The following is a 20,926-nucleotide window of genomic DNA, read 5'->3' as shown; positions in this document are numbered from 1 at the left end:
AACAGACTCCAGCCACCAACCCGGCAAGCCAGGATTAGGCACCCGCGGAAGACGGGGATTTCTGATTTTATTCCATCTCGCCAAAGACTCACCACCGCCCCTGTACAAACCTACACCGCATTAGGGCAATGCCCAACATCAGCACATTACAGGCATGCCTACAAAGATGCACACATGGTAGTCCTACCCTGGAACAAGTCTGGCATCCTGACTGTGAAGCACCCCTGTGTGTAGGTAGAAAAAGCTATACCTGACATTGTATGGTGAAGGACCCCACCACACCATTATTGCCACGTTATGCAGGCAAAAAGAAAGGGGCCCTTGTTGAACAGACCAAGTGCAGTTGATGTGATGTTAAACCGTTGAGCAGGTGCTTGTCCCTCATTAGAATCTGCTGGGTTTGGGGCAACGTGCCTTGGTCGAGTGGTGAAGCCAAAGCGCAGAGAAATCCAGAAGCTGCAGCAGGGCCGAGGGAGCATTCGAGGCTCTGTGGCAGCGAAAGGCTGGCTCAGCTCTGCCTGGCCATGTCCCTGCTGGCTCTTCAAAAGTTTGGGTTTTGCTAACTTTAGGTAACATCTTGCCGCAGGAGACAGTCTGGAGCAAGCATGGGTGTGAGCAGCCAATGCATTTGTAACATAGGTGTAGATACCTGCGGGTATAAGGGTAGGAAATCATCTGGGTGTCAGTGTAGAAAACACTGCTGGTATTTTAACACGTACGTCGTACTGAATCCCCGTCCCGCTCTCCCTGTAAACACCATTGTGCTTCTCATCTGCCACATTTGCAGCAGCAGCAGCAGAGAGATTTCCCCTGAAATGGGATTGCTGACCCAGCGGCCGCCCAGACAATGTGACAGGCGCTCCCAGGCAGCACAAAGCCCCCCTTCCAGAAAGCCGTCACACAAAGCCGAAACCCCACGCAAGCCCCAACCTGCTGGGCTCGGCACATCCCTCCCGCCAGTGCGGGGCAAGGCGGCCGGGCTGAGCGGCGGTGCTCGGCGGGCTGGAGCGGCAGCATGCCCTTGCCGAGGCGCCGGTCGTCCTTCTTGGGGGGGCAGCAGCCCTCTTCCTCCGCGGCCGAGAGCTCGGGGCCACCTGGCCGCCGAGTGAGTGTCGGGGGTGGAGGGAGCCTGTTGAGACCCCCCGGCGTCTACGTGGGAACAGTCCCCACCGGCGGCGTGAGCAGCTTGGGCACCCGAGTGTCCCGCAGAGCCCTGGGCATCAGCAGCGTCTTCCTCCAGGGTCTGCGCAGCTCCTCTGCTGCTGTGCCCTTGGCCCCGGGGTTGGAGAAGGGCAGGGGTCTCTCCTATGAGAGCCTGAACGGCTGCTTGGTGGAGTACATCGAGAAGGTGCGAGCTCTCGAGCAGGTCAACCAAGAGCTAGAGGAGCACATCAGAGTCTACCTGGACAAGAAAGCGGCCAGCGTGGGCAGCTGGGGAGCACTGCGGGAAAACTGGGAGGCCATTTACCATCAGGTGAGCACCGGAGTGCTGTTGGCAGCAGGGGGGACAGGGGGAGCTTCAGGAGTAGTTAGCAACCTTGAGCGGTGAGGGTTGATGCTGCTGATGAATGCCGCCTGATTTCAAGGCACGGTGCCCTAGACGGAGGGTTTTAAATCTGTCTTCATGATAATTAGCATTATCATTTCACAGTGTGTTGTGGAAAATGCCTATTAAGCAGGAGAATTGCCTTGGGCATCCTGCACATGGGGGTGATTGAAATGCACCCCAAGGCGTGATATCTGGGCTGATTAAAATGGGTGGGGGTTTTTCATACTATTTTTTTTCTTAGCTGTGGTTATTATACTGAGCATCAAAATTATTAAAAGACAACTGCTAGGACCGAATTAGGTTTTTTCCCTCAACATGATATCATTATAAGCACATTGGTTGGTTGGGTTTCTTTCATTAGCAATTCAGATTTTTACTTGATTCCCTTGTTCGCTTAATCACATTTTCAAAAGGTCTATTTATTTAAAAATAATAATTACATGGCTAAAAATGAGTGACTCCTTTCTTTCCCTTTGTCACCACCCTGCTATCCCTTACTCCCACCTTCTCCATACGGCACAGGCTGCGGGTTCTTTGGGAGAGTGTTTATTGTGGGGGTGCAAAATGGTGTTTGCATTGACCTCGGGGACAAGCAGCAGCTCTTTTGCTGACCAGTAAGACCAGTAAGACTTTACAGGCTGATGTCCTGCTTGCAGCATACATGGGGCTTTGTCCCCTGAGGTCTCAGGGCACCTCTCAAGTCCTGGCTTCTCGACTCCCAGCCAGCGGGAGCGGACAGGACCCTGAAGAGCTGGAACCCAGCATCTTGCACATCTCTTCCCAGCAGCACTGGTGCAGGCACAGAACATGCCGTCGGTGGGTCCCCAGAAAGCCTGAAAGACAACTTTTAAATTCCCTGGGACAATTGTGTGTTTTACGTTGGGCTGGCCAGAGTTTTACTCCAGCATAGAAGAAGGTGTATTTTTATGGTGTGCTGAATTTTTAGGGCAGACCTTCACCCAGAATACTACAAATGTCATCTGAACCCTGAATGCGGCGGTGTAAGCTTGTTGAACAAAGGTCGTGCCAGCAGAAACACCCAGTTAAGCACCGACTTTTACAGCTGTTATCTTTTTGTATTGGTGAATGACTAATTGTTGCTGCTAATATAAGTTATATTTCTATAAAGCTTCTTGAAGTGGCTAGTTGCTGAAGCCAATGGGTGCTCTGAATATGGGGTGCTTACGAAAAGCCACACCCTTGAACCTATCATCTCACTGAGGTACATGGGGACTATGATGGGAGATGGGGGTTAATGCTTTACAGCCGCTATCCCGTGTTTTCTAGGTGTGTCCCATTCTGCCGTTGTAGACCTCACCTGTAAAAACTACCAGGGCTTACAGTTAAGATCAAAAAAAGTAGAACCGTGGGTACCTTAGGAAGGACTGTTTGGTATTTCTTTATAGGAAACCCCAACTTTGTAGTGCAGATGAATCTACTCATATAATAATTTTTCACCCAAATGGCTTTCCTTTTAACCTTTCTTTATATTGTCATCCTGCCACCTTGCTTCTACCCTCCTCTCTTTATGAGTAAGAGCAGCTCATAATGAAATCTGGCTTGAATATTGGGCTCTTCCTATATAAAATCAGAAAAATAGAGCTATGTAGTAGTAGCATTTGCAAGTAACACAGAAAATAAGAGAAAAAGATTAGCACCATCCATATCTACTTCACCATTAAAACACATTAGAGAACACATAAAGTTTTCTGAATTACTTCAATTAAATCAATAAAAGAGGCATCACTTAATGGGTTTTGACTTTCTCAGATATAATCTGAGCTGCTATGTACAGTTCTGACTAATAGGTTTCTTCACTTTTTTTATAATAAGCATCTAACCAAAATGAAAGTAGGACCTCATCCAGCCCCACTCATTCACCCTGGAGCTAACTGCTAAAAGTATGCCAGCATCGACACTGAAACTGTCACATTTATTAAAGCTGCATCAAAATCAGTTGCTGCAGAAACGGCTGCAATCACAGGAAGTCAGACCCTCCTGCCACGGCACGTCCCAGTAGGAAAAGTAAAAGGTGTCCAGGAGCGGGTGAACAGAAATGAGAGATACCTGGAAGATACATTTCTAGATGTATTTTTTGTAAATAGATTTTGTGTAGATGTCCACATCCACCTTAATGTGACATATACTTCTTTCAGCCTACTGCAAAATCTGAGGACTCATTTTCATTCCCTGCCAGCCCTGTGAATTCAGCCGGGAGGGGTGCCTGGCAGCCATAAAACCCCTTGGTGCCATTCGCATGAAGCAGCTGTGAAAGTTTTAGGGCAGAAAGCCACTTAAGCAGCCACCTGGTTTAACCCAAATGTCCACAATAGGAACAGTTTTTGAACAAGAAGCAGGGAAGGAAAATACACAAGTGGGGGTGGGATCTAGACAGGAGCCCCTTCCTCCTGCACTGCTAGTGAGAAGACAAGGGTATGGCCACACAGGGCTCTCCTGGTCCCAAAATCAGAAATGTGATGGGCTCATCTCCACAGTGGGGTAGGAGAGACCCCAGCGGACCCGAGGTTCCATTTCCCTCCTGCCCTTCCTAGGATGTGCTCCAGCATCCCAAATTTCAAGTAGTTGTCCTCCCAGCAATAACAACCGGGTGCCAGCATTTCTCCCAGAGACAGAGCTTGGGGAAAAATGTGGCAATGAGTGACTCGGAGGGTATGAGTGGAGGCTCCCTCAGGGGAAAAACCACTCGTGTTTCATTGCAATTGTCAGAGCTATTACTGCAGCAGGGGATCACTGACAGGAGCTGAATGATGGGAAGCTGCTATCCAGCTCACAGCATTAATTATCAGCCCGGGCAGCTGGTTTTTAGCAGAGCAGGTGGACACACACTAATTGGGACAGGCACAAAATGGGAGGATTTTTTGCAGGAAATGAGAAATCCTTGCGGAGAGGAATTCATGTGACAGAAATACAAATTCATCGCATTTTACCCTGGGCATACTCCTTTTCTGCAGGCTTTATCCTGGTCTTCTTGTGGGAAAATCTCTCTCTAATCAAATGTGTCACTTCTGCAGAATAGGAGGTTGTTTGTAATGGCAGTTCCTTCCCACAGAGCAGGGTAGCACCTGAGAAGAGCAGATGCTTGAAACAGTCTCAGTGAGTGTATGGAGAGGAGCGGGTAGCTCAGCCTCCGTGACCATTCAATTACGGCTGAGTGGGAGACACAGAGATTTATTTTGTCTATGAGATGGCACGTAGCGTGGTTCAGATCACAGGAGTAAACACAAAAGCAGAAGGAATCAACATCCTGGACCAATGTTATCACTGCTGTGATTCCTGTGCATGGTCGGCAGCATCTGAAAAATCACCGTTTTTCCATAGAGATACTTTTATTTGCACCTGGACTTACTGTCAGCATTTACTCAGTGTTAGTACTAAGCCTGGAGGCCCACAGCCTGAGGAATCGCCGCATTTGGACTCGCACCCAGTAATTTATTTGCTGTGGGGCCAGGAGCAGCTGAGTATTATCTGTAACACACTCTAACGCCAACACCATGTGTAGTGTCTGTAAATGGGCAAAACAGCATTCTGCTACTCATCTAAGGGCACAATGAACTCCCACAAAATGGTGCAGAGCTTGGTCAACTGCCGTACAGAGGATGGCAATAAAGTAGGTTTAATTATGTCCTCAGCCACCTCCAACAGCACAACCTTGGACTACCTTCACCTACAGCTGTGAGGTGGGGCGCGGAGGTTTCCTCCTTGTGCTTAGGCAACATTACAGGTTTTACAGATTGTTTCTTTAGGAGTTACCTCCTGCTTTGAGAACCAGGCATTCTTTGATGCAGGCCTGTTTACTCAGAAAATAATGTATAAATGAAGTTTTTTCCTGGATGCAGCAGGGATCGGCAAAGGACCCATCAATCTTGCCAGCCTGTCTCTAGGTATTACCTTTCCCGAGGCAATGCAACAAATGCCACTCTTGCTACCTTTGAGTTTTTCTCCTTCAGGCTCTGAGAAGGGGTTCAGCACAGAAAGCATGACCAAAAGCGTTATGATTTTACTGCTTGGCACCTGAGCAGCAAGCATGGGGTTGCATGCTTTTAGCTTGATTTAGTCGTGAATTAAAACATGTTGGAGGCAATGGGCTGATACCAACCACTTCCTTCTGTGTGTGGAAAGGAAGCCTAGACCGCCATCTTCTGATCTTTCTCCACAGAGGCATCATTTGCTTTAACTGAAGTGAACTTAAAAGCCAGATAATTTTCCATTACATAAATATTTAAACCACACCTGAGGCCACAAATTTAGCAGCATTCAGAAAAGATTTAGGCATTTGTAAGAACAGCAAAACTATACAAAGCTATCGATAAAACATAGCTAAGAATCTGGAAGACATATTAAATCTTGCAATGCCAAGCTTGGTCAGATCTCTCTTAAAAATCAAACACTGCCAGTCAGCAGGGATAAGTTCTCCCCATAAGTGTCTGTATCACCATCACACCTTATCAAGGCTGGAGCCTGCAAACTCCCTGGAAGCAGCTAGTTTTCCTTATTACCAGTCATAACCCAGTAAATGGGCCAGTATGTTGATGCAGATTTTGATTTTTTTTCCTAAAAATGAAAATTGCATTTTCATGTCCATAAAACCGCAATGAAATTAAAGAAAATTGTTGCTGCTTTTTAGTTATGATGTTTTATACCACAAATATTCAGTGTTAATTCAAGAGCTGAAAAAAATCATGTTCAAAAGGTGTATGTGTATCACAGATCCAAGTGTCGAAAGACAGTATGTGACTTAAAGGAGCTATTATTAGTAATAACATTTGCATTTTTAAAACACTTCTCATTTTGTCCATTTAAATGCCACATGAGCATCAGTGACTTAAGCCTCCCAGAAGCCCTGCAAGGCAGGACAGTGTTGCCTTCTGCTTTACAAGCAGAGGCGGCAATGTCTAAGTGCTTGCAGCATTGCAAACCCTCTCATTTCCAATGGACACAAAGAAGGGTGTTTCCAAAACTCCTGCCTCATGCATTTTGGTATGTGTGTCAGCAATGTAGCTACGAATCCATGTCACTAATGCTGCATGTTTGCACCCAGCTGTTGATTATTAGGAGAATTAAATCAAACAAAAGAGCCACTAGATGGAAGTCTTACATTTCTTCTTCTGAAGCCTAGGAAAGGGCTTTCACAGATCCCGTGGTAATTTTTCAGGAAACCTGGTTTCTACACAGAAACTACCGTGTCATTGTTTATCCTAAGTTTACTGTTGGATTTGAAGCATACGCAGCTGATTTCCAGGAGGGCTGAAAGTGCTGGCTCCCACTGCAACATTCATCCCTGAAGCCTTCCAAACATTAGACTTCTTTATAACATTTTTACTTATATGGCACAGTTCAGGTTTGTGTGCAGTTCTGGAAAGCTCTGGACTTTTTCACTGAACCGTTGTCATTAGCTGCTGGTCTATGAAGAGGGGAGTTGGATTTTGATGAAGTCCTCAGGAATGTGTGCTACCAGGGTTCTGGTAAAGACATCCACTGTGGGGTAGGTGAGAAGTCACCTCAAATGACTCCATAAAACTGTAAGATTGCTACTGAAAAGCACTTGCAGTTTGTCTCCGTATAAGGCAGAAATCCAGCAGCAGCAAATCACCAGCTATTCCCTTCTGCTTTCATTGCAGCCATTTTACACTGCATTCAGCCTCTAAACTTAGCCATTAACATACCTCTGTGTGGCACTGTGCAGCTCACAGGATTTAATGCTACTTTTCCTCATGGGATGTTCCCAGTTCTCTCAAAGACATTCATTTTCATCAGACTTTAGGTCAAATACTGTAACCGTGTGGGCTCACTACCGGAGGCAATAAGTTTGATTTGACAGGACAGGGCAAATCACAGGGCAGCATTTCTGCTTCCTGATTTGAGTCAGGGAAAAAAATAAAAGCTTCTATGAAGATCCACACATGTATGAGTTGGCAGGAAGACAAAATAACTTCTGTAGGAAAAAAGGAAAGAAAAGAAAAGAAAAAAGGAAGAAGGAAAAAACACCAAAAAATTCAGAGCTTCTACTACATCCATGCTGCTGGCATGTAAAAACTAAATGTCTTTTCTCCATCTTTCTGGAGAAACTCAGGTTTCCTGGTGCAAGGGGACCTGAGGCTAGCAGAGCAGCACATCCGCAAAGTCCTGGGTCTGGCCAGCCACTCTGAAATGCTGCAGAAGGGACGACCCAGGAGTTGAGGAGTTAGGCCAGTGCTGGCAAAGTGGGGTTGCAAAAAAGCAGGGAGAAGGAAATAAGGGGGTGAACAATAAAGAAGAGCCAGTTCTACGTGCGAGAGAGCATATAAAGTCTTCTGTATTTGTGTGCCGCACAGCAGAGCTGGCTGGTGTGCTGTGAGATACCATCTCTTTCCCACATCTGGGGCTTTCATAACATCTCTGCCTCCTGCGCGTTCACTGCGCTCTCTTAATTTTCTCTATGCCAAAACTGGGACTTTTTTGCCCAGTGACAGTATTCATGGGACCTCTCTCCTCTGCCTAGATGCTATTTCCATGAAACATGTTAGAGCTGCATGTCCCTGAGGTGGCCTACCCCTCGATCATTTGGTTGGAATTGGCTAAGAAATCACAGAGTTATTAAAGAAAAATTGGCCGCCCATGCAATGGCATGAGCTCTGTTTCCCTTGGAAGCTAAGCTCCAAGCTGGAGCTGGCAGGAACAGAGTTCCAGTCCCAGGCTTCCAGCCACAGCTGCCTTTCCTTTTTGTTCCTTACAGCAGGTGAGAAGTAAGCAAACCACTTTGTTTAACTCTCGTGCCTCCTCTGATTTAAAAGATATAGAGTGCTTTTAACTTCATGATCCATTATGGACATCTCAATGTGGGGAATAGGTTATTCCTCCAGACCTCTCCTCATCAGATGCCTTCAGATATTTCATATTTGTTTGTCCAACCATTCGTAAAACATCTGGAGCAGTAAGCTCTAGCAGTAAGCAGTAAGGGTGAATGTTAGTTACCATGTAGAAATGCTTCAGCCTTGCATGTCCACCTCCACCCTGTCACCAAGCAGCAGGCCAAAAAGCAGGTGGGGCCATACTAAGGCAATGTTCCCACTTGGCGGTACTTGAGGTAACTTATCTGGACGCAGCCTTGATGTCTCCATATTGCATGGCCCGTTTCACCTCAGGGGAGCAGAATGCTTCAGGGGAATTTGCAAGCTCATTTAATTGCAGACTTAATTATCTAAAGAAACATTCCTGCTTCAAGAACTCTCCTGGCCCACATAAAAAAAGCTTCTCTTATTCATGTGGTGGTTTAGTTTCAACTACAAATCTCCATGTGTATCTCCTGAAAAAGACCCAAGAGATGTTCAGTGGAGCTCCTCCCGAGTGACAGCATGGACCATGGGATGGCTGGAGGCCCCAGACAGGTATTTGCAGAGGTGATCGCTCTAAGCCTGGTACCAAACTCCGCATGTCTTTGGTCACCTCCATAGCTCAGTGCACATGTGACTTCAGGGCAGGCAGTGGTCTTTTTTTACCTTTTTATCATTTTATATAACCTTGAATCACAACAAGCTGCTATGTCACAAGCCTTTCAGTTTGCTTACCCCTCAAAGTGCATCCTAGGCACTAAAGATAGACCCCAGAGCCAAAGCAATGATACCATGGTCTGTCTTATTTGCACAATCTTTCCAAAGCACTTCACATTCACTGTAATAATCTTTGAAGACTGCCTGCTCCTCAGGTCACATATCTTTCGCAAGAGCTTACAGGATTCCATCAGAGAAGAAAAGTGACGCTCTGGGAGCTGAGGACGGCTCACAGGTGGCATGAGCAACAAGTATCCCTTGGCTCACTGAAGATGACAACCCTGAAGAGGACTGCTGATATGGGAAGTAGAATAGGAACTGCATAAGTGCTACTTAAACTGTATTTAGAAAATGTAAGTGGGACTAAAATGATGAACGTACCTTGCGCGCAGTAATGAATTTTGCCCCTTGTGACCAGCTGACGATCAGAATAAATGTGTTTCCACAAGAAGATGAATGCTTAGGAGCAATGAACAGTTCGATAACAAATTACAGCCTATTTGCAGAGAATTTGTGAATTTATATGTACAAAATTCATTTGTTATATGGAATGAGTCACTTAAACAGCCCTAGGCTAAAGGACTATTTTCAGAATCAAACCTATACATCTGTTTAAGATACACGTACAGTGCACATAGCTAATGTGCTGAAGCTCTTCATTGCTTGAGTTCTGTTTTCTCTTTCTTCTAGGTGGGTGAAGCAGTCCTTGAAAATGCTCGTCTTATGCTGCACACCGAGAACATTCAAGCCTGTGCTGAAGACTTTAAAGACAGGTAGTCTTGTGGTGGCACCTAGTTGGCCACTTTCTTTGAAACTTTGCTTTGGCAAATGCTTACTCTATAGGGGAGTAACACTCAGTGAGTAGAACGGGCTTGTTCTTTTAAGTTGAATATTCAACCATTTGACTTGGGAGGGGGTTTGTAACAGCAAAATAATTACGATGCTAGCATTATTTTGGAAGATTTTGAAGATTTATAGTAACAAAAATGTGCACTAGCAAAACTACTTAAGCTATTCTTTGATATACAACCATTGATTTACTGAGAGGTCAGTATTCATTCAAATTTGGGTTGACATTTTTATAAAGACAAACTTCCATGTACTTTTTAGTTTTAATTTTTGGTACCACATGAGTGGTTTTGGAAGTAACAATCATTCTGCTGCAGCAGCTGAAAAGCAAAAATTGCACCACTACAAACATCAGTGTGGAAACGTTAGTTAAGAAAACAGAAACAGGCTGCACTGATTTTCCTTGTCTTTACTGAAAGAAATGAACAGTAGAAGAAGATCTTACATACTGACAAACTACTTTTTTAATGTCTTTCTGTTTGCAGAGCCTAATATTCATGTACATGAGTGCATGAAGCTCTTTACTCAGGAGATGTGGTCCTTCTAGATTTACTCATAATGAACTCATTCATTTACAAATAGCTTTTTGCAAGATCTGACACATAAACTGTATTTCAAACTAATTGATTTTTATCTCCTATGATTTTTATCATCCCTTACACTTCTCTCTCTCTCTCTGGTATTATTTTATTTAATCACATCAAAAAGTGTGTTAATCATGTTCTTAGGTTTGCCTTTTATTTCAGAAAGGTACAAGTCTGAGATACTCTTTTTATGTCTTTATGTACATGGTTACACTTACATTTTAAGTAGTTTTAAAAAATATTTCTTAAAAATGTCATCTGACTCGGACAAGCAGTCTACATAACAAAACCAATGTCAGATCAATCCACTGCATAGTGAGCGCTCCTAATTCTCACTGGGATCACCTGCCACTTTCCCAAGCACTTGAACTTCCAGCAAAGTAGGTGGCTCTCAAGGGGCGGCAGAGTGCAGGACTTGTTTATGAAGCTGGGTCCCATCTAACCTGAAAACCCTCCTGTCTAGCCTCCCTGGCCACCAGGTCTGACACAAAAGCCTCTCACCGAAGCAGATTCACCATGCAACCCAGCCACATTTTCAATGGAAAGCCTAAAATGAAAAGGTACAAAACAAGAGCGATTGCAGCAAGCAGCAGTATAAAATAGCAACTGCCTGCCACAATTTCCCTTACCATTGCAGGCACAATTTAGAAATGAGCCGTTTGATTTAACAGCAATTCTAGTTGACAAACAAACCACTCAGATTTCCTCTTTATTTTAATAGCACTGGCATTAGGTCTTAAGCACAGGCTGGTACCCTGAAACATCAGCTTGTCCATTAGTAAAACCTTGATGCACACATATTTTCTTTGACCATAGCTCTGAAAAATTCTTAGGTAGATGAATGAGCAGTTATTCTCATTTTAAAGCCAAGCAGAGAAAAAGCCACCCATAGTCATACTGTGTCTAAATACCAGATCTAGCAAGAGACCGCATGCCGCTCCGTGCTTATTCAGGAATCCTATCAGGCTGATAACCACCCTAGTGCAGACTGCTAACTTGGCCTCTTTTATTACACTCTGAGTTAATGACAGGGTACTTCAGGCAGTCAAATTCAAGTATAGCAAGACAAGGTGAGAGCAAAGTATATCTTCTGTGTTTCTGTGTCTCTGTCTGGGACACATGAGCTAATTAGCATAAACGGTGTCATTTTAAAAAAAAAGCAGGTTTTTCTTGCTGAGCTGTGCTGTATTAAGGTTTGGGGTTTTCTTTTTTTTTCTCTGCAGGTATGAAAATGAACAGCCATTCAGAAAGGCAGTGGAAGATGAAATTAATTCCCTATATAAAGTGATTGATGATGCTAATTTAACTAAAATGGATCTGGAGAGTCAGATAGAGAGCATGAAAGAAGAATTAACTTTGCTGTCAAAGAATCATGAAGAAGTAAGTCCAGACTCAGCACACTGCAAAGCCAACGTGTGCCTGTTTCACCCAGTTGGTGTCATGTATCTAGTGCAAAGAAGCACTAAAAAGGTCTGCCTGCCATCTGGATGGGGGGATTCTCCTGAAACCCCCTCCTACTTACCTCTTCTCTGTTAAAGAGCTAACCTCTGAAGCATGATCAATTTGCTTACATTTAAGTTTTAACCCGTTCTCATCTGATAAATATGACATGGAAGAGATGTCATCACTTCCTTTCCTGCTAGACACCACATGATGGTCACAAGGCTGCACAGTCCTGTATGTAGACATCTCAACAGTGAGATCTGATTCTCAGCTAGAGATGTAAAGAGAAAATGCATGTGCAGGGAACAAGCTCTGGTCCTGCTGCACTAACACTGAGCATTAACCAGGTTCTTCTGAAAATATCCTGCTTGGCTTAGCAAGCTGCTCAGTTCCCAAAACCATGTCTCTCCTGCGCAACACACCACTGAAGCAAGTCACAGGGACAGGCCGCTGGAAGGGAAGCCCATTATTACCCAATTTTGCAATACTTTCCCACTTACTCATTACATTCACCTGATGGAGGCTCGAATACAGAGCTGCTACTAATCCCACATAAGGGAGAGCAAGCAATTGCGGGGATGCCTCAAAAGTAAGAGAGAGCTTGAATTGAGATGCCTCACAGAAGCAAGGTACTATCCTACCTTACATTTCTTACAGGTTATTTTTCCAGCATTTTCATATTTCAGCAACATTGCAGGCATACGGTGACGTGGTTTGCCAAGATGAGGTTGCTTCATCCCCTCCCTACTTTCATGAGGCTAATCCCAAGGCTGGCATCTTGCAGAAAATAACCAGTGGCTTCAACACCACTGCATGGCATGAGAAAGACAGAAGTTATTTTTGATAAGAAGGAAAACAGAAAATTCCTAGGAATATACAGGAACCCCCTTAAACCTCTGTGTATTGCAATGACTGCTGTGAAACCAGAAAAGCTGGCACTGATGCTGTTCTCTGCCCATATGCATGGTGTAACGAGAACACCACCTCTCCAACAGCTCCTCCTGCTCTGCATTTAGCCAGCGAGGAGCCCCTGCAAGGTAGAAGGATGCTCCTTTCTTTACCCGTTGGGAGTATCTGAGCATTTGCAGAACCACCTCAGAACAGACTTGATTTTCCCACGGCAGCATCACCAAGGGAAGCTGCTCAAGAGAAGTCATAGAATAAAGGCTGGAAGCAACTATTGCAGTTACTTCAGCTGAGCTCTGGCTCGAGACAGAAAGTCCTAAGGATTTTTCTGAACTAATTCAAACCTTTCTTTCCTCAAGTGCCCCCACTAGGTAATACATGTCAGGTCCTTTTGAGGCTCTTATGAACTTGGAGTGGGCACATTTTGAGGCTTTCATCCTTGCAGGTTCGTAATTCATACAATTCCATCAGTTTTTTTCCAGTATTGCCACTGTCAGGGGCCATTGTTTACACAGTTCCCAGAGGCTTTTACACTACATTTTTGCTTATGCTAACAGCACATATGAACAGATTGATGTAAAAAGATCATAGTGCCAGACAGTTCAGATACATGTGCAAATCTCATTTATTCTTGTGTTCCTGAACACAATGTACAACTGATGTGCTACCTTTAAGCATGCAATTCTAATTCTAAACACACTATTTCTCTACTGCTTACATGTTTTTGGAGCACGTATATATAAAGAACAGAATGCTGTCACGGACAAGGACAGTACTCTTCACCTAACATGTACATGCACAGAAGCACAGAAGCACACGTGGCTCGCACAAGCTGCAAGGCTGTAGACCTCCTGCTGTTTTGCACAACTTGTATCTCCCAGTAAATGCATGTCTTTGTTATCGAGTGGTGCAGCAGAGAGGGAAGAGCAGGGTCTGATTTGCTGTAAGCTGTTAGTTCCTTGACCCAGAGTCCACATTGCAGCTTTATGGGCAATATAGTTGTGATGGGTTCAGGTCCTGGGTGCACAGTACGCATGTGTCAAGCTCTGACTGATGCAGAAACTTCCCACTGTGAGTGGGGGCTGCTCCAGGCAGTGCCTTGGTGTAGGGCTTCAGTGTCCTTCCACCAAGAGGGAAACGACTTCTAGCACCCCAGATCTGCAGTAAGACTCCCTATGCAGAAGCAAGGCAAATCCACATCTGCAAAAGAAACCCTCCAGTGCACGAAGTCATTAATGTAGACACCTTTTGGGACCAAATTTAATTACTCTCTCTGTGGCACTGAAAGAGCTCTTCCTCGAGCCTCTGAAGCTACCACATTCAGTTGTCCGGTTCACCTTCTTTTATGTCTGTTGTTTTTGTTCAAGGATGTGAAGGTATTATACAAGCAGCTTGCTGGATCTCAGCTGGAAGAACTTGATGTTCCCCTGGGAAGTGGCCTGGATGACATACTGGAAAAAATCAGAATCCACTGGGAGAGAGACATTGAAAAGAATCGTGCTGAGACAGGTGCCCTGCTCCGTACCAAGGTAAGCACTCTGTAGCCCACTCTAACCTTAGTGGATTTGAAGCAAACACAACACCTAATACTCTGTAGTAACTTGGAGGGTTGGATGTTTGTTTTTTTTCTTGAAACAAAAAAGATGGTAAAAATCTAAAGGATTTTGGTCCAAGCTCATGGGAAAATACACTCATAAATATCAGTGGCTTTCTTGGCATACACAGAGTTAAATGTGTACACACAGGTGGAAATGGCCCTACCAATATTTGTGTGAACCTTCTAAGGGCTCTGAAATGTTGGCTAAGAGAAAAAAATCAGTTGATACCTTCTGCGTAGGATAAGCCACAGTTATTACCCTTCTTCCTAGCATCATTCCTCCACTGAACAATTTACAAGGGTCTATAAAGCAAAAGGGCAAAACAGATTGCTCTACACTAATTATACAGCTACAGACTCCTTGTGGGTTTCTTCTTGATATTATTTCCTTTGGCAGCAGTGGGAAAACTGGCTATTAACTTAGAAATGAAAAGTGATGATAATAGCTATTGCCTTTAAAAGGCCTCTCCTCTCCTGACACTGAGTCTGAAACAGCCTTTTAATGCATCTTTTTCTCTGTCATGAAGGATCACACATTTTCCAAATTGGCTGACTGAAGTAAGTATTTTTGCAGAGCTGAAGCATTAAGATCAGCAGATGATCCTGTATGTTAGCAGCCATCTCATTCTGAGTTGGCTATTACAGCAGAGCATGGCACAGCAAATCATAACTACAGCTGTGCTATAAGAAATATTTTGCAAAAACATAGCCTCCCCTGTTCGATGGTACAGAACTGCCATGACAGGATTCAGGGTTAGTGAAAGCAAACAGCAAGAAAAAAAGTAAGAAATACGTTTTCAGAGATAAATGCAAGCTCTGAGTACGTGTCTGTTTTCAAAACAAGAAAAATCCTGTGACAACAGTGATAACAAAGGAGCCAGCCAGCCAACCAGAGGAGTTTAACCCAGAGGTCCCATCAAGTTTGTGAGCATGCCAGACTGTTACTCAACAAATTTTTCATAAGGTTGGTCTGCAGGGGCCTGATTTTCAGCTCGTACAGCCCAAAGGAAATCGGTGACACAGTAATAACTACACGAGCCCAGACAGTGCCTCCATACAAAGCATACGCAGCCCTGAAAAGCCTAAGCATCCTCAGTAGCCTCCTAAGCTTCTCCCAGAATCTCTCTTCCTGGCCCACCACCAGGTTTCAGCAAAATGAGCATTACTTTGAACAGCACCAAATTTTTCAGTGTTCCCACTTTTCTGTCCTGCTTTCTCCTTTTCTGTTCCACTTTCTCCTCCTCCTGTGCAAACACACCCTCACAACTTCTTTCTTATTTCTTTCATACCTTCAATATCTGGTCTTTCAGATGCTCAGAGATATCATTTGGGGAGAAAACTGCCAGCTCATATTAGACTGATGACTGGATCCCATTAACGTGTCTTTTATACCTATCCCATCTCTACTTGGCCCTCTTGGTCTAAGCTCCTACTAGTTTAAGTTGATACTGTTTTGGGGTTTTTTTGATGGGAGGAAGAATTAGAGCATCACAGATTTCTGGAAAGATCAGTTCTGGTTCTGAACAGGGTCTGGTATGACATTCCAGATTTTTTTTTCCCCGAGGCATACCTCTCATTAAACCCAGATGATGCAGTTTTGCATCTCACATCTCATACAGTTTTGTATTTCATACAGATCTATTCAGATTATTCCTATTAAGACAGATAATGAGAGTTCAGCTTTTTTCAACTAATCTTGTGGACTTATGCCATCTTATGTGGCTAAGCTGCACCATTCAGTTATCCACACTGTGAAAAATTTGTCCTTACTCTTTTGCAACATCAGAGAGCGAGCCATTCCCTCCTCAACTTTGCTATTCATTACTAGTTTCTTTAATCTCTCTGTGTGAGGTTTTCCTTGGTCCCTAATATTTTAATTTCCTTTACCTGCACCCACTCTTTAGTGTAGCTGTGACAATGTGAGACCAAGGTATTTCAAATGACGTCCTAGCACTGACTTAGACGTCAGTGCAGTATTGTTATTTTCTAATTCACTTGCCTCGTTTGCTTTGTCTCCTGACTAGACCTGCAGTCTTGGCTAGATTTTTCACAGGTATTCGGACACCAAAACACACCAATTTCCATTCATACCTAACAGGGCTTCACATGGGACTTTTTTAGATGAGTATAACCTCGAAACTCGAGTCCATTGGTTTGACCTCTGCACTTTCTTGTCCATAATGCTCAAAACCTTTCCCTGAACTGACAGCAGTGATTTAAACCCTTGTAAGACACACAAGCTATTTAGTATTTTCCCCTGAAAAATGCTTTACTTAATGATGTGGTGCTGTTCATTCATGTAGGTTGATTCCGCACATCCACCCCTGCTCACTGCTGATCTGTATTGCTTTCTGCCATCCATAAATCCTTCTAGTTCATGTTTCATCCCCAAGGCTGTAAACCTTGAGGCATCGAGCTGTTAAGCTTCTGTCATAATGGAACTAGACATTAATCCTCCTCTTCATGTCCCGTCTCTTGACCAGCTGTTGATCCATGGCAATGCTCTTCCCTGAGCACACAATTACACACTTTCCTCTGTCATCCCCTATGCGAGACCTCATAAAAAGTTTTGAAAAATCTTGTGGATTATATCAGTTGTTTTTCCTTTCTTTACTACTTTGCCAACATGTTCTCAGAACTCTAAAGATCTTATAAAAGTCACTTTCCTTCTGCAGATATCATGCTGATCAGACCCTGGTGTTGGTGTTCTGTCCATATCATACTTTAATTATCTTGATTCCACGAAAAACAGACTAATGAGAGATTCTGCACTCTTGCACAATGGCTGGCTCAGAACTGTACAGAGGTGCTTGAAATCCACACATTCCTAGGAAGCTCAAGCACCAAAATGATAAAGATTTAGGAGAACGATTTCATCCTTTCCCTCCAGTTGTTTGTGGGCATCACAATTCGGTATAGCATCTGCCTTGTGAAGCATCTCAGGAATAGGAAGAGCAGAGCCCCCAGAAAACACGAATTGTCTAGTGGCACATGTCTGCACTTCTCTACAGAAGGAATCCCAAAGCTGAGGTCAAATGTCACACCCAGCAGCACCCTCCACATGGACTCTTAGGGCGACTCAGCTGGTAATTCTGTAAGGAGGATGGGAAAACCTTGTGTGTACCAAAAGTGTTGGAGCTCATTCAGTGTGTGCTTATTTGCTGTATCATCCTCAGTATTTAGTGCCTGTTGTGGCTACCTCCACCTACTCTACCTGCCTGTTCTATCATTCACATCACTAACATCAGCTCAGGCTAGCTCCTGGAGGAGTTTCAGCATCACCTGTGGTGATGGTGAGTTGGATTTATAGGTAGCATTTGGGCCACCAGCAGGGTAAATGTGAATGAGAGATGCCAGGCTTCAGGTAATGGGTGTAGGCTATAAATATAGATGCAAAGGCCCCCTCTCTGCCCTATGTATCACTTTAAAAAGAGACATTTATAGTCTTCATACCATAATAACGTGCAGACTACACTCTCAACACAATTTAGGAGATGCAAATCACTCCAGAATGGCAGGTCCATGATCACTAGGCTGGGTTCAGCAGAATCAGTGAGGTGGGATTACGTCTCTCTGAAGCATAAGCCCCTACAAAGTATTTCTAGAAAATACAGGCTCTGTGCAATTTGCTGGAAAGGACAGTTTTGGTGCCTGGATTGAAACTCAGCCATCTGCAACACAGGTTCATAAACCTATGTTCTGCTTGAGACTGAAATGGTACTAAAATGACCTTCTGCACCTGAGATTATTTCATTCACAACAGCCAAGGTGTGGGGTTCATATTATGGTACCCTAAAAAATTACAGAAATTATTTCCTGTGCACGGTCCCAGATTTTTTTTTTTAATTTGATCTTACGTTTAAAATAAAAGAAAGCATAATCAGAAAAGCAGGACAGGGTCAAGATGAATTTTCACAGTAGAATGGAAGTATTTTGCATAGTTTAACTTTAGTGTCAACTAGAAGAAATGTAGGTTTTGACTGAAGAATTGTATTTGCTAGAGCCCAGAGCTCTGGATTGAAAACCATGATCTCAGCCCTCATTAAAAAGTATAGACATTTTCACTCAGGTACCTTTTCCTTCACCTATTTCCAAGGAGACTGAACTAAACACATAAAAACCTGCAAGCAACAAGAGCATGAAATGGCATAAGAATACCTTAATTCAATTAACAGAAATTATTTTTCTGACTCTGTGATATGACTTGCTCTTACTCACCAAATCCTGTGTGAAAAATCAAGCTGTGAATACTTCTGAAATCCAGTAGACTAAGTGAAAGCACTTACGTCTTTAAAAACCACTTTAAAAACACTCAAAAAAAATTTGTAGTATAGCTACAAAATGAAGAAATCCAGCAACGTTTTCTTTTTATAGGTCATTTTAAATGTACTAGTATCAATGGTGAATAGCTTTTGTTGACGTAGATAAAATATATATGCTTATATGTATAAGCCTTTTTACAGTAAATGCATAGGAAATGTGGTAATTTTGACACTAAGAAGTATTCAGAATTATTCAACTGAGGGATTTAATATACAAGAATCAAACTTAAAGTCAAAATTGCCACAAACCGTGAAAATATTAACTGTCAGTTTGGTATGTAAGGAAACTAAACCATAATTTGAATAGGCTGTATCTTTCAAAGCTGGTGAAGGGTCTGGAGCACAGGTCTTATGAGGGGCTGCGGCAGGAACTGGGGTTGTTTAGCTTGGAGAGGAGGGGACTCGGGGGGACCCTATGGCTCTCTACAATTGCCTGAAAGGAGCTGTAGGCAGGTGGGTGTTTGGTCTCTTCTGCCAGATAACAAGCAACAGGACAAGAGGAAATGGCCTCAAGTTGCACCAGGGGAGGTTTAGATCGGGTATTAGGAAAAATTTCTTCACTGAAGGGGTTGTCAAGCACTGGAACAGGCTGCCCAGGGAAGTGGTGGAATCACCATCCCTGGAGGTATTTAAAAGACCTGCAGATGTGGTGCTTAGGGACATGGTTTAGTGGTGGACTTGGCAGTGCTAAGTTAAGGGTTGGACTCAATGATCTTAAAGGTCTTTTCCAGCCTAAATGATTCCATGATTCTGTGACAGTCACAATTTTTTACTAGCAACAGGCTGAAACAATGGCTGCCGTGCGAACACAGGAGGAAGAGCTGGTGGAGGGTCTTAGAACTGAGTTCCATGAAACTGCCTGCAAAATACAGAGCTTGCAAGCAGAAACCGAATCTTTGAGAACTTTGGTAAGCAATGTTGGGGTTTCAGTGGGTATATTCTGTGCAAAGTCAACATGCCTTCTGAGGAAAACATTCCTGTCTTGGCACGCAGGCTTAAGAAACTCCGTTTTCCAGCAGATACTGCTTCCAGAGATGCCAGACATTTCTGGCCTCTTCTTGATTGACATGGTGCACCAAGTGTAACATATTTGACAACCAGGCCCCAGATTTCAATCTTCAGTGTCTTCATACTCAATAATAATTTCACAGAGATTGCTGGGTGGGTAGTACTTGACAACGTGAAGAGTATCTGCACCTTGTAACCACGGTGGCTCAACCTTTGTAATGATAATACACATTTTTCAAAGTATCTAAAGAAAGGAATTATCAAAATATTACATCTCCACTTTAAGCATATTCAATAGAGATTTTGGCCAAACCTGAATAAAAATCACTATGAAGTATAGGAAAACTGACTTCTAACGTCTGCTGTCCTGCCCTTATAGAAAAGGGGCCTGGAGAACTCTTTATATGATGCCAAGCACTGGCATGACATCGAACTGCAGAACCTAGGCTCTGTCATTTCCAAGCTGGAGGCTGAGATGGGAGAGATCAAAGTAGAAACCGAGCAGCAGCAGCGGGATCGTGAAAACCTGCTGACCAGCAAACAACAGCTGGAGAAAGACATTGCTGCGTATCACTGCCTTCTGGATGGAGAACAAAGCAGGTACTTGTCCTTAAAAGCAAGTGTGCCATGAGGATGGAGAACATGTGCCCCCCCGAGAAGGGGTTGTGAGGTTGCTGGAAGCAGGAAGACTAGGGTGATTCTTGTATTTCATAAGGTTAAGTGGTGATGGTGACGTTTGGAGCAGTTGCCAAAGGGGAATAACACCCCGAATCCAGTCGTGCAGAGATTCCTGACGTATTGGAGATGAGTGGTTTCCAGCACTGCCGCGGAAAGACTCTTAGGAATATGCCAGTAGGTCTACATGTCGCTTCCCTGAAGATTTGAGATGTGAGATTATAAAGCTAGTACAGAATCTGGGGGCTACATTGGTGGCTGCAAAGCAGCTGTGTTGTTTCTTGCCTCGGGTACATTATGCCTTCCCTCGACCTCCTACTATACAGTCCAAATATTAAAGCTGTGATCCTGGGGAACCTCCCTTTCTAAGCATATAAGTTCCCCCTGCCCTGAAGCCCGAGGACAGAATCTGGCCAACTGACCGTACCTTTTGTGAAAAACCATAG

At 43.9% G+C, this 20,926-nt stretch overlaps 1 protein-coding gene across 1 annotated transcript; it reads left to right on the top strand.

Moving 5' to 3' along the window:
* Positions 1 to 867: 867 nt before the first annotated feature.
* On the top strand, positions 868 to 20,678 carry BFSP2 (beaded filament structural protein 2). The gene is given in 7 exon segments (XM_055708548.1): positions 868 to 1,474; positions 9,252 to 9,422; positions 9,787 to 9,869; positions 11,753 to 11,909; positions 14,246 to 14,407; positions 19,574 to 19,705; positions 20,185 to 20,678. Coding segments are annotated over 7 exon segments (1,416 nt in total). The 5' UTR covers positions 868 to 1,015; the 3' UTR covers positions 20,437 to 20,678.
* The last annotated feature ends 248 nt before the right edge of the window (positions 20,679 to 20,926 follow it).

Source organism: Falco cherrug, chromosome 4 (genome assembly GCF_023634085.1).
Source record: "Falco cherrug isolate bFalChe1 chromosome 4, bFalChe1.pri, whole genome shotgun sequence".
Lineage (NCBI taxonomy): Eukaryota > Metazoa > Chordata > Aves > Falconiformes > Falconidae > Falco > Falco cherrug.
This window is presented reverse-complemented; position numbering and strand designations above follow the sequence as displayed.